The sequence below is a fragment of the Notothenia rossii genome (genome assembly GCF_949606895.1).
Source record: "Notothenia rossii genome assembly, chromosome: 2".
Lineage (NCBI taxonomy): Eukaryota > Metazoa > Chordata > Actinopteri > Perciformes > Nototheniidae > Notothenia > Notothenia rossii.
Genome location: NC_136904.1, coordinates 4320678 through 4348454, shown reverse-complemented (window position 1 = coordinate 4348454; position 27777 = coordinate 4320678). Strand labels below are relative to the sequence as shown.

Here is a 27777-nt window from a genome sequence, read left to right as displayed (position 1 = left end):
TGTGGGAGGAAGCCAAGCGTGGTGTAATTTCACATCCTTTTTTTTTTAAGGAACTGATGTCACTTACTGTCAAGCATTTGCATTGGCAAGAAAAAGGAACAATGCACATGTACGGAACAGGTTTTTATTGAGAATGTCTTTACAAAAGTAGATTAGACGCAAAGCTTGAGTATTTGTACAGATCAACATGTACGCCATCTTTTGCAGCCTCTACATATAAATATAAGCCAAAGGGCATTTTAAACACAGAAACATATGGAAAACATGTATTGCTTCATTATCCGGCTGAAATCTGACCATAAAACAAAATGCTGGTTGTGGTTTTTTTCGTTCTTATAACTAAAACTACCCTGTGGACTTTAATCAACTGAAGCTTCAGACTCTTATATTAAACACACATATTTGTAATAAGAAAATAAAGTGCTAACCGCCTCCTTCGACAAACACAAAATGTCGAAACAGTGAAGGAAGTGTGAGGTAGATTGCAAGACAGGATATTACAGCATGGACAGGATTTCACATTAAACAGGAAACGGATCTTTAAATGGTGGTAAATTATTTCTAAATAACTGCTCAAGCAAACATCATCAGACTATCAAAGGTACCCTGACTCTGGTTCAACATGTTTCAGGCAAGCTGACACAGGTGTCAAACATCTGGCATAATTGACCCAGTTTAAGGCCCACAGCAAACTGTTTTATGGAAAAAATCATATAAAATGCGGTTTTTTGGTTTTTTTTTCTGACACAGTTTAGATTTTTAACCAGTTGCCTAATCTTCCACTTAAATGTATTTCTTAATTCAAAGATTTCAGTCTTGCTCAATTTGTATTTCACAGCTTTCAAGTGTAACAGATACATTTAATTGTATTCATTTCTATGGTTTTAAATAGTCAAACTGTCGATGTTCTGGTGACTAAAGCTAGCAAAAGCATTAACTTTATAATGATTGTATATCTTTGGTTATGTAATAATACTCACGAGGTAACGTCACCAAGATGTGTGCCGTTTTGCAAATTGCTTTTAGGACGGAATCAAGAAGTTGAGTTTAAATTAAGCAAAATTATTTATCCTCGTTAAGGCTGAACACACAAAAAAGTGCTAGTTTTCAGCTACACACACACACACACACACACACACACACACACACACACACACACACACACACACACACACACACACACACACACACACACACACACACACACACACACACACACACACACACACACACACACACACACACACAGGATTCAGATAAATTAGATACATCTCAGCTCTAAGGCACATTTTCTACACAAAATATTAATTTTATTTTACACACACACACACACACACACACACACACACACACACACACACACACACACACACACACACACACACACACACACACACACACACACACACACACACACACACACACACACACACACACACACACACACACACACACGCACACACACTTTCAGTCTTGTTTTTTAATCTAATACCTTTTTTTCAAGGCTTTGAATGCAGGACATTAACTCTGTTGTATTGCTACTCCGGTCGTATATCTGAGGGTGTAGAGATCTACATTAGGAGTAGATAACGTGAAATGAACCCCACTTTTACCCAGAGAAACATTGAAATGTAACAAATCGTATTTTTGGAAGCTAATATCTGTTTTCTAAGGTTTTGAATACAGGACTGTATTGCTGCACCAGTATAATATCTGAGGACTAACAGGACAGACTCTGGATCAGCGCGGCGGTCACACAGAGCCCCATCAGCAGAGATGTTGATGTTTTGACCCCCGCTCTGCTCTCCAGCCGCAGTGTGTAGTCAGCCAGCACTCGGGTGAACCCCCTCTCCTCCGACACACACCTGTACGTGCCCTCCTGCTCCGGACTCATCCTGGGGATCAGCAGGAGGCCCGGAGAATCCTCCAGGCTCCAGGAGGTGTTTCTCTCCAGGTGGATCCAGGTGTACCTGGCCTCATGAGATGAAACTGGGCACTGCAGGAAGTATTTGGAGTTCAGAGGGAGCTCGATGCTCTTCGTCACATCGTCTCTACCAGGTGGATATTTACTCACTGAGAAGAGAACACATACAATCATTTAAAACATATCTTCTAATACTCCGATTGCCTTTTACACCGTTACATTGTATTTTTAGTCTTGTATGTGTTTAACAGAGACATATGTTAAGGATTTACATTTCTGGAGGGCAAAGGAAGTGTAAAAGGGGGAGGGGTTTAAATGGTTAAGGACGAGGGGGTTTAATGGTGGGGATGTTAGATGATGAGGGTGGGACCAGTTGGCTCTCTTCTATACAGTGTGACTGTAAGCTGTGTTCTGGGTGCAGTCACTGTTATGCAATGTCTAATAAATATGTAAAAATGTGTATATTACAATATATACAGTGATGTAGTATTAGGTTTACAAATACTGTTGACCTTTCATAGTAATAAGGAAGTGTTTGTTTGTTGATGGCAGAAACTAGAACAGGATTAGGAGAATAGAGAACTGAATCAGAGGTTAATTTAGTTTCCTACCTGCTTTCTTTTTAGTTTGATTTTGTTTCATATGTACCCAAGCTATTCCTCGTTGTCAGTGTTTTGGTTTGTTTTGTAGAAAGGTTTATAACATTTTGAGTAAAGAGGTAAAAATGAAACTTACATTTTGTTCTACCTTTTAACTTGAAGTGCCTTCATCATTTCAAGTGTTAAATGTAGAACAAAATGATCTCTACACTGGGACAATAATCAGCAGGACTACATTTTTCAGTATTTTAGAGAATACGGGGTTAAAGCTCTTTAAACTGCAGCAAAATATGGTACCATGGTCATGGATGAAATTTGAATATAGCAGTGACATGCGGGCAAAACATTGGATGTTCAGCAAGATAACACACACTTATTGGAAAGCGGCAGGTATTCGTTTTGCAAATTTCCCATATCATTTAAAGCAGGGGTGCATTTGCCACTTGATTGACGTACAGGTAAGCCAGTCTGAGTTGCATTGTGCCATACGGGTTCATGCAGTTATGAGGGGGCCTCACCTCCTCACCTGAAGCGCAAACACAGTTTATCCGCCGTTTAGTCCACTAGCCCCAAGCTGAAAAAGTGTGGGCACCCCTGGCATGCGTTGAGATAAGATGTCTTAGTATCCGCCACACAAACACAGCAATATTTAATAAGCCTGAAAGACGTGACGCAGTGGCAGAAGAGAAAAACTTTAAATCTAATTTCTCGGATATAGAGACAAGAAATTGGAGAGAAATAAGGTATAAGAGTAGTGTGAGTATCTTTAGAAGAAACACTTTTGGTAGGCGAGCTTAAATGAGTTGTGTTTGAAGACCATACTGTTCATTTGGTGATACATATGCATGTGTTGAGAGAAGGCGATTGATTTTCTCTCAGTGTCTAAAATTAAAATATAGTATTTATGCAGGCACACCTCTCCGAAACACACATTTGACTGCCTTCCCGCACCCACTAAGCTTATCAGGCAGGGACATATGTAAAGCTCTGTATACTTTGACTAAAGGCAGTTATTAATGCGCAAAGTATTTGCATATTACTGTATGATCCTTTCTACAGAAAGATCTATGTTATCCTAATACAGGCCTATTGTGTTCCTGTGCGTGACGACAGAGTCAAGGCAGAGCTGCAAATGTGTGTCATATTCACATCTGAGTGCGCAGACTTGTCCCCGAAACTCCTTACAAATATAGAACTTGCAGGAAGGAATGGATAAAAGTAAAGAAAATAGTATTTGGTTTGTCGGCCTGCACTACAGACTATCTACTGATGTAAGGTTGCAGAAAACCACGTGGTAGATAACATCAAAACTACATTTGGTAGATAACAGATCAAATCCGCTCTCATTCCTGTGTGTTATAAACCCAGTAGCCTTTTAGCTTAGTTTAGCGACTAGCAGTTTCCATCCTTTTCCAGGAACCTGGCTTTATCCAATGTTCACTCAAGAGTTCTACATCCTGACGCATCCTTCATCTACACTGTCTCAACTGAAAGAGGACCAGAAACACATTAAAAATATTATAAAATGTGGAGACTTTGGGATATTTATCTCCCATTCTTTTACTTTTCGGGCATTTTACAGACATGTCGTTGATGTCACTGTTTACCAAACTACCACTTTTTCTGAAGAATGCATAAAATGATGCAATATATGTTAAATACATGGTTTATTATACATGCAGTGTTTCCCACAGAACTTGATTCTATTTGTGGGGGCACCGCACCCCCCCCCCCCCCCCCCACCCCCCAACGTTCTTGTTGCTCTGTGTTGCGTTGTTAATGAGTGAGACACACCGGAGTTGAGGATCTGTGGGATTTATTCTCCCAAAAGTATTATTTACAATTCAGGCATTTAGCAGACGCCTTATCCCAAAGCGATTTACAATGACCAATTACAGGGACATCCTCCCCGGAGTAACCGAGGGCTAAGTGCCTTGCTCAAGGGCACACTAGTAATGATGTTCCAGGCAGGATTTGAACTCGCAACCTTCCGATCATCAGCCCACCTCACTATCCATTACCATCAAAAAAATATATATATATTTTTTTAATTCTTTTTTTCTAAAACAAAATTATTATTATTAATATATATATATAAAAAAACATTTTTTAGGAGATCCATTTGTGGCGAACGATATTTAATTGTGGCGCCCCGCCACAATTAAATCAATGTATGGGAAACACTGACATGTAATTACTGGGGTTCCATTTCTTCTGATTACCTTATTTGGGCGTTCACATTTGCACAACCTACCTCTTTTGGATTTGGAAAGGTTGGCATGTTTGAACTTCCACAACTATGCGACACTAAACTGAAATGTAGTTTTGATGAAGCTATAAATAACTTCCTAAATGAAATTATAAGACTTCCCGATATTCATAACTAACCTGTTTGACCATGTGTTGTGTGACTTTAATTAACCACTTTAGTACACGTCAAGCTGACGTTGCAGTCACATGTGTTTTTATCTGTGTCGTCATTTCCCACCACAGCAACTTCTTGTTTTTCAGCACAACATTTACATTTCTCTGCTGACACAGCTATTGATTTAAAACCAGATCGCAGTGCAAATATCTCCGTACCTGTTGGAGAGTGGCCAACCGTCCCTGAAGACACACAGATGTTGTGGTCTGCTCGGCTCACGTGCTGAAGCATGTCTCTGTGAGGGAAAGAGGATGGCTTATTAAAAATAAATGTGAATGCAGAGTATTTGACTAGATAGTACACAACCTGGTTACAATGGATTTGAGCTATTAACACAATTTGAACAGCCCTAATATCATACAAGACTTTACTGTCAACAATACACCTTAAAAAATATAAAAGCACCAATCAGAATAGGTTATGCAAGTTGTAGAAAATATAGAAGAGCTCTGAACCCGTTTCTCTTTCGATCCAGTACAGATCACTGCATGCTTTTATTACCTGTAGAATTGATTTCTGTATTGTTCTACTTTCTGGTCTAACCTAAAAGAATATTGCGTGATTTCAACTCCTCATCAGTTTATAAGAAATCAGGTAACAGTGGTCTTTTCTTGCACCAACTTCTGCAAAGTGGGTGGGGGGGCTTAAAGGGGTCTTTTTGCAGTCATTGCAGAGCAACACTATAGATTCAGTTAGACACTTCTACTCAGAGCGGATCAAGTGGGTGTGTGTGAGAGAGAGAGAGAGAGAGAGAGAGAGAGAGAGAGAGAGAGAGAGAGAGAGAGAGAGAGAGAGAGAGAGAGAGATTAAACACACACGCACAAGGATTACTGAGAAATCTAATTTGATGCTTTTGCATTAACAAGAACTCCTTTTGGCAAAAAAGTCTGGTTTACAGATAAGGTTCATTTGAAGTCTGTTATCATGTTGCTGCATATGTTAAAGTAAGAATGTAAAAATAATATCACTTTTTTTTTTTAAAGGGTTATAATGGGGTTAGTTTAGAGGTTCATATCAGTATGTAGTGTCTCTACTTTAAAGAGTCCTCTCCTGCTGATGTTCAGGTGTATATCAGTATGTAGTGTCTCTTCTTTAAAGAGTCCTCTCCTGCTGATGTTCAGGTGTATATCAGTATGTAGTGTCTCTACTTTAAAGAGTCCTCTCCTGCTGATGTTCAGGTGTATATCAGTATGTAGTGTCTCTACTTTAAAGAGTCCTCTCCTGCTGATGTTCAGGTGTATATCAGTATGTAGTGTCTCTACTTTAAAGAGTCCTCTCCTGCTGATGTTCTGGTGTATATCAGTATGTAGTGTCTCTACTTTAAAGAGTCCTCTCCTGCTGATGTTCAGGTGTACATCAGTATGTAGTGTCTCTACTTTAAAGAGTTCTCTCCTGCTGATGTTCAGGTGTACATCAGTATGTAGTGTCTCTACTTTAAAGAGTCCTCTCCTGCTGATGTTCAGGTGTATATCAGTATGTAGTGTCTCTACTTTAAAGAGTCCTCTCCTGCTGATGTTCAGGTGTATATCAGTATGTAGTGTCTCTACTTTAAAGAGTCCTCTCCTGCTGATGTTCAGGTGTATATCAGTATGTAGTGTCTCCACTTTAAAGAGTCCTCTCCTGCTGATGTTCAGGTGTATATCAGTATGTAGTGTCTCTACTTTAAAGAGTCCTCTCCTGCTGATGTTCAGGTGTATATCAGTATGTAGTGTCTCTACTTTAAAGAGTCCTCTCCTGCTGATGTTCAGGTGTATATCAGTATGTAGTGTCTCTACTTTAAAGAGTCCTCTCCTGCTGATGTTCAGCTGTATATCAGTATGTAGTGTTTCTACTCTTCTATTTCCCTTATACGTGTTATATTAAAAGTTTTCATCAGAACGACGTTTTCTTGTTTAGACGCAACCCTTTTATCATTTCACATGATCAGATGGTTGATAAACTACACGCAAAATGTGTACAACCTCAAGAGATTAGTTTACTTCTATTTCCTGATAGATATAAAGTTCTGCAAAAAAATTCCATGACATACTTTATTTATTGATAACATTTACTCCCCGTCAAAATGAGGTACTTTTTTGTGAAAGAAAAATTCAAACATTACGGGTTTTGAGTGTCTGTTCAGAACAATAACACCATGTGACGCTGAGCCTTTAGTCTGCTGATTAGCTGCAGAAACTCCTGACAGCCATGTGTGCAAGGCTTTACTAAAAGAAAAACACACAGAGTACCCTTTCTAATTAACATCTGGTAAAACATCCTGTGTTGAACCAGTTTGGCTGCAGAATTTACTCAGTAGTGTTAAGAGACCTCAGAAATGAAAATGATGGCAGTAAGTAAGAAACCAGATAAATGCAATGTCTTTTTGACTAGAAATAATATAGCATCATTTGAACTGTCATTTACTGATTGTGTGACAATGGCCTAAAAAGACTCTTTAATATCATCTTGCTTGGACCATTTAAAATATACACAATTCTCTTTTTACTAGAGTGGAAGGTCGAGTTATGAATAGTTTAACCATCATGAACAACATAAGTCATTATGGGAAGTGATGACGCAAAGCTGGGTGTTATTGCACTCATTGCTTCTGGTAAGGAGGTGATCTTTTTTGTTTGTTTATCTGTAAGCAGGAATGTTGAATCATGGACTTAGAAAAATTCCAGTACATGTCGGAGCGCCTCGTCACTTATAGCGCATACACATCTTACGTTTTACTATTGTTAACAACCAGAAAAAGAACTTCCTAACCGCAGTGTTAGGCAGTGTGTGTGTGTGTGTGTGTGTGTGTGTGTGTGTGTGTGTGTGTGTGTGTGTGTGTGTGTGTGTGTGTGTGTGTGTGTGTGTGTGTGTGTGTGTGTGTGTGTGTGTGTGTGTGTGTGTGTGTGTGTGTGTGTGTGTGTGTGTGTGTGACAACACCTCCACTTTTAGGGTCGACGTAGACCCACCCAAACGTTGCCCGGAGGCAGTGGTCGTGTTAACCGATTATTTTCAGTCTATGACGGATTTTTTTTAACAATGGCGGAAAAATATGAAAGCTGTCAGTCATTTTGACAGATTAGAGCAAACTCGGAACAGCGCAAAAGTTTCCCCGCAGCAAGGCTCCGGCGTTATGCCGTGTTATGCATGCCCTCCAAAAAGGAAATGATATTGTTTCCAAACAGATCATTGAAATGTCTGGGACTTTTTGCTTTACAAAATAAAGGGCATGGATAACACCGGCGCAACGGTTCACGAGCGTGCTCTCGCTAGCTGAAGCTTGGTCGCTAGGTTACGAGCTGGCTGTTCTCTGATAAGGGGCCGGGGGAATACAAAGTTAGTGATTACTGGTTCCATGTTGATTTAATTCAATACAATTTGTTGGGGGGAACTAAAAGGCTCTTACCGTACTGGTTACTTTGCAGCCTGGACATTTCCCCCAAAACACAGTTAGACGTGATCGCAACACAGAGGTACCTTTCAAAGCCGATCATATTTAAGACCTTTCTAATTTTTTGGATCATATTTAAGACTTTTTACGGCCTTAAAATTCTGATTACCAAATGTAAGACTTTTTAAGATCCTGCGCGAACCTTTTATGATGTCATAACGATGTGTTGTCTTGTGTAACCATTAGCCAATCACCAACCAAGGTAACCCCCCCCCTTATCACCTGAATCTCCTCCTAGAGCACCATTGAGTTATTTCTAACCAAATCTCTCGTGTGGAGGGGCGTGGGGAGGGGCTCCTTATTTTCATCTAAAGTAACAGATCAGATGAGAATCAGCACTTTTGAAACAGGGCTGAAACAGAGGGGATTATGGGTAATGCTGCAAAGATCTGTTTGGTGTTTCAGCCAATCAGAGACAGGTTCTGGATATATCTGAGACCTGTAATATATTGATGAAAAACAGTATAATAGGGGACCTTTAAACATCCATAGGTGTATAACGATGGGGTTCTTACTGAGTGTGGGGGGTGCAGTGGGAGCCGTTCCAGCCGCAGTAGGGGTCTCTGGAGAGGACACAATCCCCACAACTGTCTCCGTACTGGGCACAGTTTCCCACATCCAGCTGCACCAGTTCAGTCCCGGAGGTCAAATACAGCTTCATCTATAAAACACACAGTACAGAGGGGGGGGGGGGTTATTGTAACAAAGAAGAAGACAAAGTCATTAGAAAGTGTCCGGACTGAAAGAGGTATTAACGGTACGTCTACACTACAGGCATCGAAAAATGCTTTCAACGCTTCGCCCATTCACTTGAATGGGGTGACGTAGAAGATTTTTAATCTTCGCCAAACTGCATTGTGGGGAGGGGAGCATGGCTTTGCAAGCATCACGAGCATCTATCGGCATCAAAAGTTGAACAATGTTCAACTTTTGAGGCTCGATGCTTGGCATCAGCCAATCAAATCTCGTTTATGCAATTCCCGCCAGTACAAGCGCTAGCCAATCAAACCGCGTGCAAGCTGGGAGAGCCAGACCGCAGTTCATTTCCTCATATTCCAAACGAGAAATTACGGTAGCAAATCACCCGGTTCTTTACGACCAGAACTATTTACCGGGATACAAACCGGAGGAACCAGGCATGGAGGGAGGTGGCAGAGACAGTGGGTGAAACTGGTTTTCGCCTGTTTGGAGAGTTTATATCCAGTTTACTTTGTTTTAACATTGCTATTGCTTTGTATGTCGGGGGCGGGAGATTCATGTGATTGGTTGTTGGTCGCGTTGCTCGCAAAAAATCGCCAAGCTTCAGACACGCCCAGCTTCAAGATTTTTTTATGCCTGTAGTGTAGACGGGCCGTAAGAAGCAATAACAGTGTAAAAATACTTTCAATCTTTTTTTTTAAAGCCCTGCATTCATAACGTACGTTAGTAAAAGTGCATGGGTATTAGCATCAAAATACCAGAAGTAAAAAGGTATTAATGATGCAGAATTGGCCATATCTAATCTAATAAAAAAAATAATCTTATATTATTTCTATCTTATTGGCTATTAAGATAAAGACAATGCGTATTTTTTTATTTCCTAACTTCTTTAGCTTTTATATTATATTTACATGTTCAACCATTTATCCCTCTTTGTGTTGACCTCGGAAATGATTGGGGTTTAAAGAGTAATACAGGAAATACAAAAATAGTACCCAATAAGATCACATTTAACAATGACATGTGACTCATTCAAGTAATAATTGATGTAAAGAAATCCGTTATAATAAAGACTTGTATTCCATATCCAGTGCTTATCCAGGAAAATGTAAAAATAAAACAACTTTTCATTATAAATTTGACCTGATTTGACCCCTATATTACTAAGTAAGTTATCCATGTTGTGACTCACTATAACCCCATGCACTCTCACTATGTTTCATATCAAGTTACTCACAGTAGGGGGGTGGAGGAGGAAGGTGAGGACGTGGTGTCTGTGGTGGAAAGGTTGATACTCAGCGATGACGAAAGTCTGAGTTTCCTTCTGCACCACCTTATGAATGTTTCCCTTATCTGTTCGAAAAAAAGAAACAATGATTAAATATCCAAACATGAAAAGCACACCCATAGAAGAAAAGCCACCCACTCCTGTTTCCCCACATCCAAATGACTCCTCCATTGAAACCCATGCAGTGGTCGGAGGAAATGTGTAAGAGGAGAAAGAACAGCTGCAGGATATGATGGTTTACTCTGAAGGGTTATTGGCCAATAGAGGATGAGTAATCGAGGTGAACACAGCCATCTCTTTCATCTACCTATTTGCTCTCAGGGTATTCATTTGACACCAAACCGGATCTACCAAACCCCGCAAATGAATCCTAGGTGGCAAGACGCCAAGAAATCATGTTAGCCTAAGGATGTGTCATGTTTCACAACAGCGCCTTCAAAAGGTAGGATTGTGGGACGAAATGCACCTAACCTTGACTCTCAAAAGAGATAAGGTCACAACAATTTACATAGTTTGGGTCCCTGTCGGTGTCCAAAAGATGTAAGAGATGGAAAAACAAGTTGTCAGATTGTGATTTCACCTCCTTTCCTCTCTGTTATCCAACTTTAAAGGATGAGAAACTTAAGAAAAGGAATCGAACTTAGTTTTAGACTCCACATTTCACTGGCACTGGTTACCTTGACGTAAAAGATCAATCATACCCAGCGTTAGGGTTACGATCGAAATGTGTTTTGAGATTTCTATTGCCATTTATTTCATCTATCTATATTCTCTCAGCGTATTCATTCGACGCCTGATCCACTAAACCAGATCAACCAGAAGCTGCAAACACTATCAATGAATCCAAGTGAACTTAGGCTCTCTGTAATACCTCATTCACACCAACGCAACTCCGGTTCAAGCTCCGTGCTAGAGCTTTTCAGGTTCAGAACCGGTTCTTCAGTTTAGCTCCGGCTCTTTTCACACTGCCCAGAGTCCGACTGGTGCTGCGTCATTGCGTCATCGTTTGCGTCATGACGTAACCGTTTGCGTGCCTGCTTCATAAAGCCAAACCGCGCAGAAACCCCTCACAGCTGACACCGACAACAAAAATGGCCGATTGTGCTCCAGCTTCCTCTGCACCTCTTCGGAAGACCAGACTCCCAGTAGGTAGCTGGTCTCTTCAGTGGACCACTGCTGCTTGTTAAGTTTTTCTATCGTTGTGTACAAACTGGATAAAACGCCAGCTTGTTGTTGTTGTTCAGGAGTTGATCCCGCCCCTGCCCCCGCCTCAACGTAAGCGTGACGTATGTGGTGCTTTTGCTCTGGCCGGACAATTTTTTGGTGCTTGAAACGAAACGGATTCCGGAGCTAAGAGGCTGCTCCGCTGCGGTGTGAACAGGAAAACCTGGTGCTTTTCAAGCTCCAGCTCCGAACGGGCCCTGAAACACCGTTGGTGTGAATGAGGTATCAGTGTGCCTAAGGGACGGCAATTATGACCTGAGGCCTACTGTGCCGTGTTAACCTACTTAACGGGAAGAAACTAAGGATGAGTCTTTCTTTATTATTTGATGATATACTGCGGCATGTCTTTACCTTCTGTGTTATTGTTTTGAATGTAAGTCTCACATGTCTTCATCTTGTTTTTCAGGAGTAAAATAAGTCAATGATTCACATGTTATGTTATTTAAGGAAGTGAAATAGAAACTACTATTTGTGTTGCTCTCATAACATCATGTGGGAAATAACATCAAAACTCCAACACAAATAACACGAATGACCTCTCTTACGGATCAGTTGCATCTGGAGAGGCAGGATATCCAATCTGTTGTTTGGGTATTGAATGTACTTCTTGTACTGCATACTTGTACATCTCTTCCTGGTTCAACTACAGGTTATCAGTCTCTAAACGGAGTCTTGTTCAGTCTTGTTCTGACTCTAGTTATAGTAGTCTTTGTAACAGCTGCTAAGTCTTCTTGTTAGTTGAAATGTAAAACAAAGGTTGTTTAAATGCTTCTTTCTTCCAGTATAGCAGCCATTTTAGGAACAACGGGTGTGTATTGTCATGTGTACTCGGTCATTCTGTTGCTGCTTTAACGCCTGCATTTCCCTCAATAAAAGTCCATCTGGCATCGTGTCTCGCTTTGGAATAATTAACCTCTGTGGTGAAAGGGAGAGTAAATACATTTAAGGAAATAGGGGACACTTTTCCTGGAGAGTGATCTAGCGGAAACTGATGAGTGGAATTGATAAATGTCAAACACTGATCAAGAATAAAGAATAATACTAACGCTGCCTAAAATAATAACTATCTCTAAATATAGAAATGATTTATGCTTCTATACTTGTCTTTTTAATTGTTGTACATATTAAGGTATAATATCTATTTTACTATGGCGTGTGTGTGTGTGTGTGTGTGTGTGTGTGTGTGTGTGTGTGTGTGTGTGTGTGTGTGTGTGTGTGTGTGTGTGTGTGTGTGTGTGTGTGTGTGTGTGTGTGTGTATAGGGCTGCACGATTTTGGGAAATAATCTAATTGCGATTTTTCTGACTGATATTTCGATTTGCGATATTTGTTTTTAAGCGACCCAACGGAAGTTTATTGTAAAATGCGGCCATATCTCCGGCTAGGAAGGTCGCATCAACATGCTCCCGTCTCTAGCACCCCCGCAGCCCGAGCTACGAGTGAAAGAACTAAACTTACATGAAACTTCCGTTGGGTTGCTTTAAAGTCAAGCTTCAGTTTAAGACTCACCCTGTGATAGAAACATGTGATGGAGCATCACTAACCTGGCTCAGGTGGTTTCACCAAACTATCTAGGAAAGCTCCATTGGAAGACATTTGGAAAAGGGCAGGCACTTTCAAAAAGACTTGTCAGGTGATTGGATCAATCTGCCTATCAGCTTCTATCATGGGCCACTTCTGATTGGTTAACAATGGCTGGTACATGTGGAGCACAGGACTTCAGATTGGTGTGGATGACTGACACACAACAAAAAAGAAAAAATCGCAGGCTTTGCGATTTGATAATCGCATCATTTAAAATTGCGATTTCGATTTAAAATCGATTAATCGTTCTGCCCTAATATGTGTATTATTATTAGCTATTTGTTTTTTATATATTATTTAAAGTTATTTTGCTTATTCTCATTCCTTTACTTTATTTGATCCTATTTCATTTCAATCTGAGTTCTCCCTGAATGTTCGATGTGTGACTGTATGTTTGTCCAATGTTCAAAATACAATAAATGTAACAAATAAAAATAAAGGCCCATCTTATGTTATCTTAGATGTACATTACTCACGTAGAGAGAGGTAGAGCACGGTGTGTTTATCGCTCCTGTTGTTCTGAGAGTCGTCAACGTAGATGTGTGTGTAGTTGTGATGATTAAAGAGAATCGGACCGGAGTTATCGACGGGCCGAACCCATTCCTCCATCTCCGAGTTCTCCTTGATCTTGTTCAGGATGTCCATGTGAATCGCGCTGCTGTCCTGGACACACTGAAGGGGAAGTATGATGTTACGGCACATGTTTAATGACGGTTCACCTACTGTTGGTATGCCCCGCTAGCTTTCTCATGCAAAATGTGGCCGTTTTTTTTAAATAAAGTAGGATTTTGTTTCTAGATTTCAGACAGAAGAAGACAAAAGCTGGCTCTTCAATTGAAGTGATTAATAACAGAAGATTAGATTTAAAAGTCCTGATTGTTTCTTTAAATGCTGGAGATTCAGTTACACACAGTGTCACCGTCATATTGTCTAATGGGTAAATGTTTTCGGCTGACTTCTAGATAAAAACACTTTTAAAATGGTACCTGAGATATTTTACAATTAATTGAATGGCTACAAACATCCAATTAGGCTCAAATTAGACGCATACAGTTCATTAAAACCAAGGAGGAGATTATGTTGTGTGTGTGTGACATTCCTGAGGCTTTGTTTCAGGTGAATCATAGACTTAGAAAAATTCCAGGACATGTTGGAGCGCTTCGTCACTTATAGCGGATACACATCTTACTATTGTTAAAAACCAGAAAAAGAACTTCCTAACCGCAGTGTTAGGCAGTGTGTGTGTGTGTGTGTGTGTGTGTGTGTGTGTGTGTGTGTGTGTGTGTGTGTGTGTGTGTGTGTGGTGGTTTTAAAATACCAAAAAAAGAGAACAATGATTATGCATTTCTTAAATGTAAAGTTATTTTTAACATATGAATGGTTATGATTTGAAAAGATAAAAAAGTCATAATTATCCAAGAAGTGCAGACGTTGAATTATCATGTTTTTTACTCATAATTAAATAAATCTTCTACTTTGTGTCTGTATTCATGCACATAGTTTGAAAGCTAGCAGTTATAATGATACCGGGAACTATTTCTTAAAGTTATTATTTCAGTTGTTGTTGACACATACCGCTCTGGACCTGCCGGGTTGGCGGTCTTTGCCTTTAAATGTGGACGATCTGAAGATGCGTTCAATGTCTCTTATGGTGTAGACACACACCGCACTCATCCCCCTGCAGACACACACACACTCATCAGCTGATTCACACACACACACATCTGCAGCAACAGGGAACTGTGGGAGGTCAGTTAAAAGTTGTGAGACAGCTGAGCATACAGAAACCAAGATTAGGAAAAAGGAACTAACCAAGAAACTCTTTTGTGCATACAGTGTATGTGAGTAACACTTTGATCCCATGGACCACCATGAGATCAAAGTGTTACTGACATCAGTCCACAGAAAGAAGTTCACACCAGTGTGGTTGTTTACTTTTGGATAAATTAGCTGACATAAGCATTGACTCTGCAGTTTTAATAAAGTACACCACAGCAAAGTCATGCTGGTTTTCATCTCTCACCGCTGTGGCTGACTTTAATCTGATGATGCTGGACGTGTAGTCATGAGTCAAATGGGGATTATATTTCAGGAAAAAACCCATTTGGTTAGGATCATGCAAAGGTGACTCGAGTCCATATAAACTGTTCTTAGTATTTCATTTTATATTCTACTTGTATTTAATCTTACTCTGCTTTACATTAATATATTTTGCCTATTTCTGCATTTTACTATATAATATCCTTTCTTATGACACGGCTTATTTGAATACGCGATTCTGATTGGTCAATTTAAACATTCCAGAGGTTGTTAATTTTCAATAACAGACCGTTGCTAAAGCAGAACAGACTTTGTGCAGTCATATCAATCCGCAGAAAGAAGTCCTGTATACTAAACGTCATCTTTGGACACCAAACTTTTCCTACATCAGAAAAACACCAGGGAATACTTTTTGATTCTTCACTTTATATTAATTGGAGAGCAGGAAACGTTGGATTCATGATGGCTAAACTGTCCTCAGTAAAGAAAAGAGGTTAGAGGACAGAGAGCTGGACGACGGATAAATCAACAGAAGAAGACAAACAGGAAGTAAACACGAATAGGACCAAGGTCTGGGCTCTGACAGCGTTTAAAGACTGGTTAATGCTTAAGACAATGTTAACAGAAAACATCGATCAGTGCTGCCGTCATTTAAAGTTACGTTTCTGTAGCCGCAAAGTCATGCTGGCTTTTCACCTCTCAGCATTGTGGCCGACTTTAAGCTGATGATTGTTAAATGTAGTCATGAGTTAAATATGGATTGTATGTCAGGAAAAAACACATTTGGGTCGGCTCGTGCAGAGGCTACCTAAATATAGACACTTGCTTCGTTTTGTCTTACCCCATTTTACATGTATATCGTTGACATATATCTGCATTTAAATTGCACCATTGTGTCCCTTGCACGGTTTTATGTATATTACTTATTGCAGTATTTTTACGATAAGTCTTAGGTATATCGTTTGTGCATTGAATTGTTGGGAGGAGCCTGGGACTTCAGATGTCCATGGACAAAACTATGCTGTAGCTTTTGTGCATATTGAGTTGAACACTTTATTCTGATTGCTAAGGAATCACTTAGAGGAACAGCAGAAGAAGACAGACAGGAAGTAAACACTAACAGGAACAAGGTCATGGTTTCTGGTTTGTGTTTAAAAACTGGTCCAATGGTAAAGAAAATGTGAACAGCCGTTGGTGTGAACCATTTTTTCTTAGTGTAAGCAATACGATCAACTTAAAATCAACTAAATTAATATAGAGACAAGGTAAACTTAATTAATATGTATTTAAAAAAAGAGGAATAGTTTTGGCGAAAACTAAAAGGTACCATGGGGTCGGATTATAACTTTCCAAAGGGGCCTTCGTTTAGCATGACACACTTGAAATAACTAAAGGATAAGTTAACAAAGAAAGTAGAAAGAAAGTGAGGTCATAGAAAACTATTTCTGCTAAAAAGTGAGCAATGATTGAGAGTCAGAGCTGAACACTTCAGATGTGTGTTTCTCACACTGCTCTGTCACTTTAATTCATGTACCATGTTTTATAATCTTTGCTTTGAAATTAGTGTTCTTAAAGGCCCTTTGATAAAATGTTTCTTAATGTCTTTCATTTTTGTAAAGCACTTTGAATTGCCTTGAGGTGAAAGGTGCACCAAGGCTCCAGTAGATGGGCCCACCATCCAAAGTGACACCTTTTCTCAGAGGAAGAACCGCCGTGCCGCTTTTCTTTTCAAGTGAGCCTGCAGCTTGTCATAAAGATAAAGCAACACTTTCTCAGAATCAAGCAAAACTCACGGCCCGTCCACACGACAGCTTCGACAGCTTCAAAAACGGTTTCCAACGCGTCTGCCCATTCACTTTGAATGGAATCATCAAATCATATGCCAGTACAAGCTCTAGCCAATCAAACCGCTGCTCGTGTGTCAGGGGCGGGAGATTCATGTGATTGGTTGTTGGTCTAGCTTCAGACACGCCCGTCGGCAAGCTTTTTTTGAAGCTGTAGTGTGGACGGGCCGTAAGAGTTCAAGAGAAAAACTGAGTCAAGCTAAATACTTTTAATTTAACAAAACTAATCCCATGCAAAACATAGAAAAACAACGACAAATATGATTATATAAATAAACTTGCCTTGCGTTATCCCTCACTTGAATGCATGATAACGGGTTCCTACCATTCATTTCTGAAGAGTGCGTAGACTCTGGTGTCCTCCCAGTGATCTTTCTCCACAGTAGCTACATCCACCAGCTCAGAGAAATGTCTTCGGCTCTCAGGCTCTCCGCAGAACAGCCGAGCGTTCATCTGGGACGTCCAGCTGAACTGCAGAAAGTTCTTCGGACCGCCACGATCTCCCTGGAAGAAAGTGTATTGATTACTCGATGAAAATGCACGTGCAATGAGTCATTTGCAGCATATATAATGAATTAGGGCTGCACGATATATCCTGTCGTGACGAGAATCGCGATATGCGCATATTCACGTCGCAGGAGGTGCGATTTTTTGATGTTGTTTTTTTTAGGATATTAAGTAGGCAAATTAACTCAAACACGTCATGTTACAATTATTTTGCTGCTTGCTACAAAAGTAAAACTTGCGCGGCTCTCATGTCAGAGGTACTTGAGTGAGTGACAGCAAACCACCAATCACAATCAAATCTCCAAAGCAAACGGACCCGGTGATTAAAAGTAGAAACACTGAATAAAGTAGTTCCATGTGTTTCTCCAGGGCAGTTCGGCGCTGCTAACCGAGCTAGCTTAGCTTGTTGCTCTGACGTCCGTGACTGAAATCCTTCATCCGGTTAAATATAGTTAGAAAAATACAAATTGTATAGCATAACAGTTCAAGAAAGGATGGTTTACGGGGGGGGAAAAACGGTCTTTTCTTCAATTCCTGTATTTTTTCATATCGTAATATATATCGTAGGGGAAGAAAATATCGCAATGTCAGTTTTTTCCTTCCGTGCTTAACAGAACAAGAATAAAAACAATATTAAAATAGTTTGACTGGAAAAAAAGATCTCAACAGGCTATTTCAAGTGGGCAGAAGTAACACAAATGTCCTCTGACTGACCAGAGGGTTTTTTTTAAATTGCAATTCTAGCGTACTGTATTTAGGAGAAAAACACTTCACCGAATTCAGTTTGTACAGGAGATTTTTAAACATGACACAGAAAGAGAGAGGGTATATTTTGAGGTATCTAAACTGCAAGTAGTTTCAAAGGAAATGAGGTCTTTACAAGTTATTTTTAAAAAGATTGAAAAAATCAACATCCTGTTCACGACCACTGATCTCAACACTCTTTATGGCTTCAATTTCAACCCAAGCTATTTTGTGCACATATCTGCTTCTAAAAGAGTGTTGCTATTCTTGAAATCTAGCTTCAAACATTACAAATTAAATATGCAATCCTTATTATTTAGTCCTGCAGGTCTTACCATGCACACTCGGGTCACAAAGGGGATCCACATATCACTGTACAGGCCTGGGTCTTTGTTTTTCTCCTTATAGAAGCCGAACACTTTGCCCTGAAGGGGGTCATCTCTCCGTCTGCTGGGCACCAAACCCACATAGTGCTGCTCTGAAGACGGAAAGTCAATATGAGTCTAATAATCTGGGCTAACATCATTTAATGAACCCAACATCTCGAAGCATTTACCTCTATCGTGAATCGTGGGTCCAACTCTGTTCCTCCCAAACCTGTGGATGCCAACATCACCTTTAGATCCAGAGTATGTGACGTAGAGGTTACTGTCTGCTGATTCTGCAAACACACAAGGTGTTATTTTTAGAAAGTTATCACAACACCATCGAGGGGCTTTTGGTTTGTATCAGATGCCCTTTTTAAATGACATGCAGTCTCTCCTGTATGAAAAACTGCTCTCTGATAAGCAAGACTTGTTTAGAAGATTTAATAGGATTGTGAAGGATGGGAGGCGTGTGGTGCAGTGGGTTGTGCGTTGGTGTTCTGATCAGGGGAGCACAGGTTCAAACCCCACTGCAGTCAGCATGTCGTTGTGTCCCTGAGACACTTCACCCCAAAGTGCTCCTGTGGGGATTGTCCACAGTATTGAGTATGGAAGTCGCTTTGGATAAAAGCGTCTAACAAGTAACATGTAATGTGAAGACAGAGGGAGTGTAGTGTCAATATTCAAAAGGTATCATCGTGATGTTCGTTTTCCTTGTATCGTGTCTTAATATTTGTCCTCGTATCATATCATATCGGTATCAGTAGTGAAATAAGTATTAAGATAACATGGTGTCCGAGGAGTGGAGACCTTTTCATTGCACCCTCTATAACAGGGGTCGGCAACCCCTGGCACGCGGCACCGTAACCAGTGGCACACTAGGAATAAGTGTGCAATAATATTTAAATTGTATTTTCGGATCCTGAACGAGACCGCAGCCAGAGCGCGATTACCTGCAGAAGGAAGTCATATGCAACGCAGCCCCGCTGACTTTCTGCCGCTTTCCTCCGTGGTGCAGTGCTGATCGTTTCACCACGGAGGAAAGCACTAATTGCAGTACCCATAAGGAGCTGTACAAATGACGCAGTTTTTGTGTGGCTGTGTCTTTAGTTGAAAGCCCAGTGGCGATCTGCTCATCGAAATAATATGCTACAAAGGGGCGGACTGGCCATCTGTGTGTTGAACTTTCCTGTCGGCTCCCAGACCGTAGTCGAGGAGGGCAGCAACAACAAGCTTCAGGTTCAATAACCCACTTCAGCTTAAATGACTGGAGAGAGGCGAGCTCTTCTTGGGAGGCCGTTGCATTTATTTAGCTGTTCTTCTGTTTCACAAAATACATCACGGACCTCTGTTTTTCTGCTTCCTCGTTTCACTTCCAGAAACATACACACGTGCCCCCCTCACTGTCGCTCTGCCATCCACAAACACACATGCACAAGCCACACCTCTCTCTCTCTCTTAAAGGGACAGCGATCTCATCTCACTTTGCATGACCCTAATATCATAGCATGTGTGCTCTGGAGAATCACAGAACGGACGATCGTCCTTATTATTATGCCGTTTAAACCAACTATTTAAATGTGGTAAATGTGTAAGTTTCGTTGACAGGTCCACACACTGCTTCTCCGCAGCGAGGCTCCCCCGCCATCCGGCTGATAGTTCACGAGCGTCAAGCTCCTCACCACACCCCCCCCCCCCCCCGCCGTTGATAATTCTCGATTGTCGGCACGCTGATAACATTTTTTTTTTTTAAATGGCACTTCATATCAAAAAGGTTGCCGACCCCTGCTCTACAATAAAAGATATTGCAGGATAAACAATGGGTGTGCAAAGGTCAAACTTTCATTGAACATGTCTTAGACATTACACAGTGGATGCAAGTGTTGCTCCACCACCAACATACTATCTGTCCTCTGACAAAAAGGGAGTGTAGAGTGAATATTAAAAAGGATAATCGTGATGCTATGCTATTGTTTTCCATGTATCGTGTCTTAATATTTGTACTCTTATCATATCGCATCTTATATCTCTATCAGTAGTGAAAGAAGTATTAAGATATGTAACTATTACTTAAAAGAAGCAATATCCCAGTGTGGATTTACTTGAAAGACATGCATTCAATATCTAACTTAACTAGAAGTACCAAATATGCATAAATAAAGTAAATACAGTTTAGGAAATCAGAAAGCAGAGACTTTGTGTACGGAAACTCACCCACGAGAGCGGCTGGTTCTCCTTCCTTTATGATGAAACCCTGTATACTCCTTTTTATTTTCTGGATCTTTGCAGAGGACATGCACCTGGGGGTCTTCTCTGATAAATCCTAGAGGAAAACAGACAGAAAACATTGTGCGAAACAGATGTTATTTAGAGATTTAGTATACCAAATTAACAAAAGCTGGTGCATCTCACAGGTAAATAAAAGCAGAAGTTAATTTACTTTTTCGTGAGACAAACACAGAAGAAGAAGTGACACAGTGGAAGTGAAGCTCTCCCAGCGATGGCCGTCTGAAGCTGACTGAATCTTTTACACAATGCATGTTTATTGTTTAATGTGCTTAACGACTGACTGTGTGACATATTAAATCAACCAGTGTATTGAATGAGATAAATCACACTACAAAAATCTGTGTTATCAGGGAGTCAACAACAACATAAAATATTAAAATATCTAAACTTAAATACACTAAAGGTCTTGGGACTTCTTAAAGTTTAATCTGTAACTGTAATCTGAAATGTAATTATTTTATATTGTAATGTGTCTGTGTTCCTTATATCTTACCTATTTTAAAGAGGACCTATTGTGCTGCTGGTCTTGCCACCTTATTCTAGTTTTACCAGGTTATGTGTGAAAGCTGCAAGATGCAAATGTTCCTTAAAGCGGGCATATTATGTACATTTTCAGGTGTATATCAGTATGTAGTGTCTCTACTTTAAAGAGTCCTCTCCTGCTGATGTTCAGGTGTATATCAGTATGTAGTGTCTCTACTTTAAAGAGTCCTCTCTTGCTGATGTTCAGGTGTATATCAGTATGTAGTGTCTCTACTTTAAAGAGTCCTCTCCTGCTGATGTTCAGGTGTATATCAGTATGTAGTGTCTCTGCTTTAAAGAGTACTCTCCTGCTGATGTTCAGGTGTATATCAGTATGTAGTGTCTCTACTTTAAAGAGTCCTCTCCTGCTGATATTCAGGTGTATATCAGTATGTAGTGTCTCTACTTTAAAGAGTCCTCTCCTGTTGATGTTCAGGTGTATATCAGTATTTAGTGTCTCTACTTTAAAGAGTCCTCTCCTGCGGATGTTCAGGTGTATATCAGTATGTAGTGTCTCTACTTTAAAGAGTCCTCTCCTGCTGATGTTCAGGTGTATATCAGTATGTAGTGTCTCTACTTTAAAGAGTCCTCTCCTGTTGATGTTCAGGTGTATATCAGTATTTAGTGTCTCTACTTTAAAGAGTCCTCTCCTGCTGATGTTCAGGTGTATATCAGTATGTAGTGTCTCTACTTTAAAGAGTCCTCTCCTGCTGATGTTCTGGTGTATATCAGTATGTAGTGTCTCTACTTTAAAGAGTCCTCTCCTGCTGATGTTCAGGTGTATATCAGTATTTAGTGTCTCCACTTTAAAGAGTCCTCTCCTGCTGATGTTCAGGTGTATATCAGTATGTAGTGTCTCTACTTTAAAGAGTCCTCTCCTGCTGATGTTCAGGTGTATATCAGTATGTAGTGTCTCTACTTTAAAGAGTCCTCTCCTGCTGATGTTCAGGTGTATATCAGTATGTAGTGTCTCTACTTTAAAGAGTCCTTTCCTGCTGATGTTCAGGTGTATATCAGTATGTAGTGTCTCTACTTTAAAGAGTCCTCTCCCACTTAGAGATGTCCCGCCCCTTAGCGTATCACGTACATAGTGATGTCACTCCCGTCTCAGGACCATACTCTCTGCAGAACCTCACCATATCACAGCATGCCGTTCTCTCCCGATCGGTTCCACACAGGAACAACTTGTTAGCTTCCATCTTCTGGACAAGATAAATGTTAAAGCTGCAATCCTAAATGAAAAGAGTGTTTATGGTTTTACAATCCAATCCCACCAACGTTTAACAGTCTGCTTTTTGCTTTCATTTTTTTTACCGCTTTCACTGTCTGCTGAGGATCACTTTTGTTGCACTCTGTCCACGGTACATGTATTTCTACTGGAGTCTGGGAGGAGAATAAAATGCCTTGTGGTGTCAGTCATTTTTACACTTTTATATCATTTATGGTATTGTTAGTATGATACCGTTTGTATACATTTTTGTAGCATGAAGGGGCTAAAGCTTACATTTCAAAGTGTAGGTTGTATGTGGATAATGCATTAATGTGAGTGATATTTTAGTTGAAAAGTGTGAATTATTGTACGCTTAAATGCTTTTAATTAGGACTCTTGGACTGTTTTGCATCACTATAAAAACTCATGCCATGCGTTAGTCGATTGCAGATATGTACTTAATGTCATTCAAACAGTGTCAGAGATGTATTTTACCTCGTGAGGGTTTTGGAAGTTGAATGATTTCAGGTGTTCCTGTTCAGCAGATATGACCGTGTTCGGCTCTTTTTCCAGAACAATCCCTGCAGGTGCATGGTGTCCGAGGAGAGGAAACCTCTTCATTGCGGTCTCTGCAACACAACATATTAAAGGATACATACCTTGAACACACCTTAGTATATACAGCAAACAGTGAGTGCAAATGTTGCTCCACCACTTCCGTTCAGACGGATATTTCCTCAACAAATATTGCATTCATCGTTTTTCTCCAGTGCTTACATTTACTTTACATTTAGCTTTTTTGTTTAATATCTCAAGGACATTTGGATGCATTTTCTCAACATTTGGTACACGTGCTATCGACCCTCTGACAAAACATCCCCTCAAGTTTGGAAATCCTCTGGTTTTTCCCACCAGTGTTACCAGAAGTTCAAATATTTCACTTGTACAGTAAACATCTCAACATTTACTTGATAGATCGCCTTTTTTTTTACAGAGATGGCAAACCAAAAGCCTTTTCTTTTATAGGAATGCAGTAGTTCTCTCTATTTTTCCATGTATATTGTAATGAGAATTCCAGTTTCCTATTAGCAAGTCAAATTTATTTTAAATAGCTTCAATGTAATATGGTCCTGTGACTCCTAATCAATGCAGCATTGTATTACTACAATGGACAAAGACCGATGTGATGTCTGTTCGTGATGCAGCAATTCTCCCATGGGAGACAATACAAGACAATTTATTCAGATACTACGAATACACAGTGGTGTAAAGTAACTAAGTACATTTACTTAGTATCCTTTTGAAGTACTTTACTAGAGTATTTCCATTGTGGCTATACTTTGTACTTCTACTCCACTACAGTTCAGAGGTAATGGTGTACTTCTACTCCACTACGTGTATTTAATCGCTTTAGTTACTTTACAGATCTGGATGAATGATGTGAAATATAATCAAGTGTTAAATCAGACTTTAGTTCCACCTGGAGTAAACCCACCAGCTACCCTGCAGAATACAAAGTCATTCAGACTAGCTGCACCTTTACCAGCTTTGAGAACACTTTCATGATCAATCATTATAAAGCATATCATATATATTATTCTGAAATGGACCAATCTGCACAACGACTACTTTTACTGTCTTTCACTATATTTTGATGAGAATACTTTCTACTTTCACTTGAGGAACATTTTGAATGCAGGATTTTTACTGTAACAGAGTATTCCTACACTCTGGTACTTCTACTTTTACTCAAGTACAAGATCTGAGTACTTCTACTTTTACTCAAGTACAAGATCTGAGTACTTCTACTTTTACTCAAGTACAAGATCTAAGTACTTCTACTTTTACTCAAGTACAAGATCTGATTACTTCTACTTTTACTCAAGTACAAGATCTGAGTACTTCTACTTTTACTCAAGTACAAGATCTGAGTACTTCTACTTTTACTCAAGTACAAGATCTGAGTACTTCTACTTTTACTCAAGTACAGGATCTAAGTACTTCTACTTTTACTCAAGAACAAGATCTGAGTACTTCTACTTTTACTCAAGTACAAGATCTGAGTACTTCTACTTTTACTCAAGAACAAGATCTGAGTACTTCTACTTTTACTCAAGTACAAGATCTAAGTACTTCTACTTTTTCTCAAGTACAAGATCTGAGTACTTCTACTTTTACTCAAGTACAAGATCTAAGTACTTCTACTTTTACTCAAGTACAAGATCTGATTACTTCTACTTTTACTCAAGAACAAGACCTGAATACTTCTACTTTTACTCAAGTACAAGATCTGAGTACTTCTACTTTTACTCAAGAACAAGATCTGAGTACTTCTACTTTTACTCAAGTACAAGATCTAAGTACTTCTACTTTTACTCAAGTACAAGATCTGAGTACTTCTACTTTTACTCAAGTACAAGATCTAAGTACTTCTACTTTTACTCAAGTACAAGATCTGATTACTTCTACTTTTACTCAAGAACAAGACCTGAATACTTCTACTTTTACTCAAGTACAAGATCTGAGTACTTCTACTTTTACTCAAGAACAAGACCTGAGTACTTCTACTTTTACTCAAGTACAAGATCTGAGTACTTCTACTTTTACTCAAGAACAAGACCTGAATACTTCTACTTTTACTCAAGTACAAGATCTGAGTACTTCTACTTTTACTCAAGTACAAGATCTGAGTACTTCTACTTTTACTCAAGAACAAGACCTGAGTACTTCTACTGTTACTCAAGTACAAGATCTGATTACTTCTACTTTTACTCAAGAACAAGACCTGAATACTTCTACTTTTACTCAAGTACAAGATCTGATACTTCTACTTTTACTGAAGTACAAGATCTGAGTACTTCTACTTTTACTCAAGTACAAGATCTGATTACTTCTACTTTTACTCAAGAACAAGACCTGAGTACTTCTACTTTTACTCAAGTACAAGATCTTAGTACTTCTACTTTTACTCAAGTACATGATCTGAGTACTTCTACTTTTACTCAAGAACAAGACCTGAGTACTTCTACTGTTACTCAAGTACAAGATCTGAGTACTTCTACTTTTACTCAAGAACAAGACCTGAATACTTCTACTTTTACTCAAGAACATGATCGGAGTACTTCTACTTTTACTCAAGTACAAGATCTGAATACTTCTACTTTTACTCAAGTACAAGATCTGAGTACTTCTACTTTTATTCAAGTACAAGATCTGAGTACTTCTACTTTTACTCAAGAACAAGACCTGAGTACTTCTACTGTTACTCAAGTACAAGATCTGATTACTTCTACTTTTACTCAAGAACAAGACCTGAATACTTCTACTTTTACTCAAGTACAAGATCTGATACTTCTACTTTTACTGAAGTACAAGATCTGAGTACTTCTACTTTTACTCAAGTACAAGATCTGATTACTTCTACTTTTACTCAAGAACAAGACCTGAGTACTTCTACTGTTACTCAAGTACAAGATCTGAGTACTTCTACTTTTACTCAAGTACAAGATCTGAGTACTTCTACTTTTACTCAAGTACAAGATCTGATTACTTCTACTTTTACTCAAGAACAAGACCTGAATACTTCTACTTTTACTCAAGTACAAGATCTGAGTACTTCTACTTTTACTCAAGAACAAGACCTGAGTACTTCTACTTTTACTCAAGTACAAGATCCGAGTACTTCTACTTTTACTCAACTAAAAGATCTGAGTACTTCTACTTTTACTCAAGTACAAGATCTGATACTTCTACTTTTACTGAAGTACAAGATCTGAGTACTTCTACTGTTACTCAAGTACAAGATCTGAGTACTTCTCCAGCTCTGCTGATTTAAATGTGTTCCTCTAACACACAGTTTCCTCTTACATTAAATCCTAGTGAAGGACAAAAACTGCATGAATCCTCTGAATTTGGTGCCAGAGAATCACTTTAGAGATTAAAGCAGCTCTCTCATGCCTGTCTTGTGATCCCTGTGTGTTTCAGATTAACAAGGAGGACAAACATGGTTTATCCCCGCGTCCCATGCGTCCAGGCAGGATAGAGGATGCGGAGGGTTTCCTACCTCTGAGAGTGAAGGTCATCCTGGCTGCAGACTTTGAGGTCGCCTCGGTTAAAGTGTGAAGGCGGGAACATAATAAATAAAGTTTAAATAATAAGAGAAGCATTCTTCCTGTGAAGTGTGTGAGGCTCTGCTCGGACGGAAACACACTGCTGCAGGGCGTGAGGATGTGTTGAGAGTTAGTGCGTTTGTCTGCTGATCAACTCCACCCCCCAAATAAGCATTAACCAATCACATGATTATCTTAAATTCCAAGATCTGAGTACATCTACCATCTCAGGATTTAACATTAATAAAAAGAAAAAACGTTTCTTTATTTCCTGAGTGCGGAGGGATACGAGGGATCTAGTTACCCTATCTTTTATGTCATAAATAATATAATTGTGCGACTAGAGAGTTGAAACAGGTTGCGTGGCAATGTGTGCAGGTTCATTTTGAATAATGCCTTTCATTCCTTCCTATCACGTCACTCCCATGAGATAATAAAAGACGGATGGATAATAAAACGATAAAAGATTCAACACCGCTAAAGTTAGTTTATGATGGATATACAACGACAGACATTCACTGTGCTTCTCTTTTGGTTAGCGACCGTCAACAAGTGACGAGTGAGATGTAAAGACAATGTTAATTTAAATACCCTCCGTGCCAACTTTCTCATATTAGTACAAAATGCACTAAAGAAATGTAATAAGCATGTAGCCTATTGTGTGGCGCACCTTTTTGATCACTGAAAAATATGAGTTAATAGTTAATTGCTGTTTTTTCAATAGCTGCCATATCATTGACTATTAATATATCAACACAGAAAATTAGAGACCACTCTTTTTAATTGTAACATATTTCTTTCAATTTTATATGTAAATCTTTTTTGAATAAATAAGCATTTTATAATTAAGTATGTAGCTCCATTTTGATGTGACCAAATTGTGGCAGATACTGAACAAGTTGGACATACCTCTCTTAATTGGATTTCATTCCTCAATGATTAGTTTCTAAACTCAAAACAAACACTTTTCTATAGGAA

General features: G+C 39.4%; 1 protein-coding gene across 1 annotated transcript; it reads right to left on the bottom strand.

The window, feature by feature from the left end:
• Positions 1-110: 110 nt before the first annotated feature.
• LOC307029060 (semaphorin-7A-like) lies at positions 111-26906 on the bottom strand. The gene is made up of 14 exons (XM_079664643.1): positions 26754-26906; positions 23186-23319; positions 22795-22863; positions 22617-22712; positions 20884-20992; positions 18861-18965; positions 18640-18782; positions 17379-17557; positions 14745-14847; positions 13646-13841; positions 10312-10427; positions 8891-9036; positions 5107-5183; positions 111-2073 (listed from the first exon to the last, which is right to left on the bottom strand). The coding sequence occupies exons 1-14, from the start codon at positions 26854-26856 to the stop codon at positions 1721-1723; spliced, it is 1929 nt and encodes a 642-aa protein (XP_079520769.1). The 5' UTR covers positions 26857-26906; the 3' UTR covers positions 111-1720.
• Between the last annotated feature and the right edge of the window lie 871 nt (positions 26907-27777).

Excerpts from the sequence above, each read along its gene's own strand:
- LOC307029060 (XM_079664643.1), bottom strand. The coding sequence starts at position 26,856 with ATGCTTCTCTTATTATTTAAACTTTATTTATTATGTTCCCGCCTTCAC. Across the intron at positions 23,320-26,753 it reads GATGACCTTCACTCTCAGAG|AGACCGCAATGAAGAGGTTT; the intron begins GTAGGAAACCCT and ends GTTGTGTTGCAG. Across the intron at positions 13,842-14,744 it reads AACCCGGCAGGTCCAGAGCG|TGTGTCCAGGACAGCAGCGC; the intron begins GTATGTGTCAAC and ends CTTCCCCTTCAG.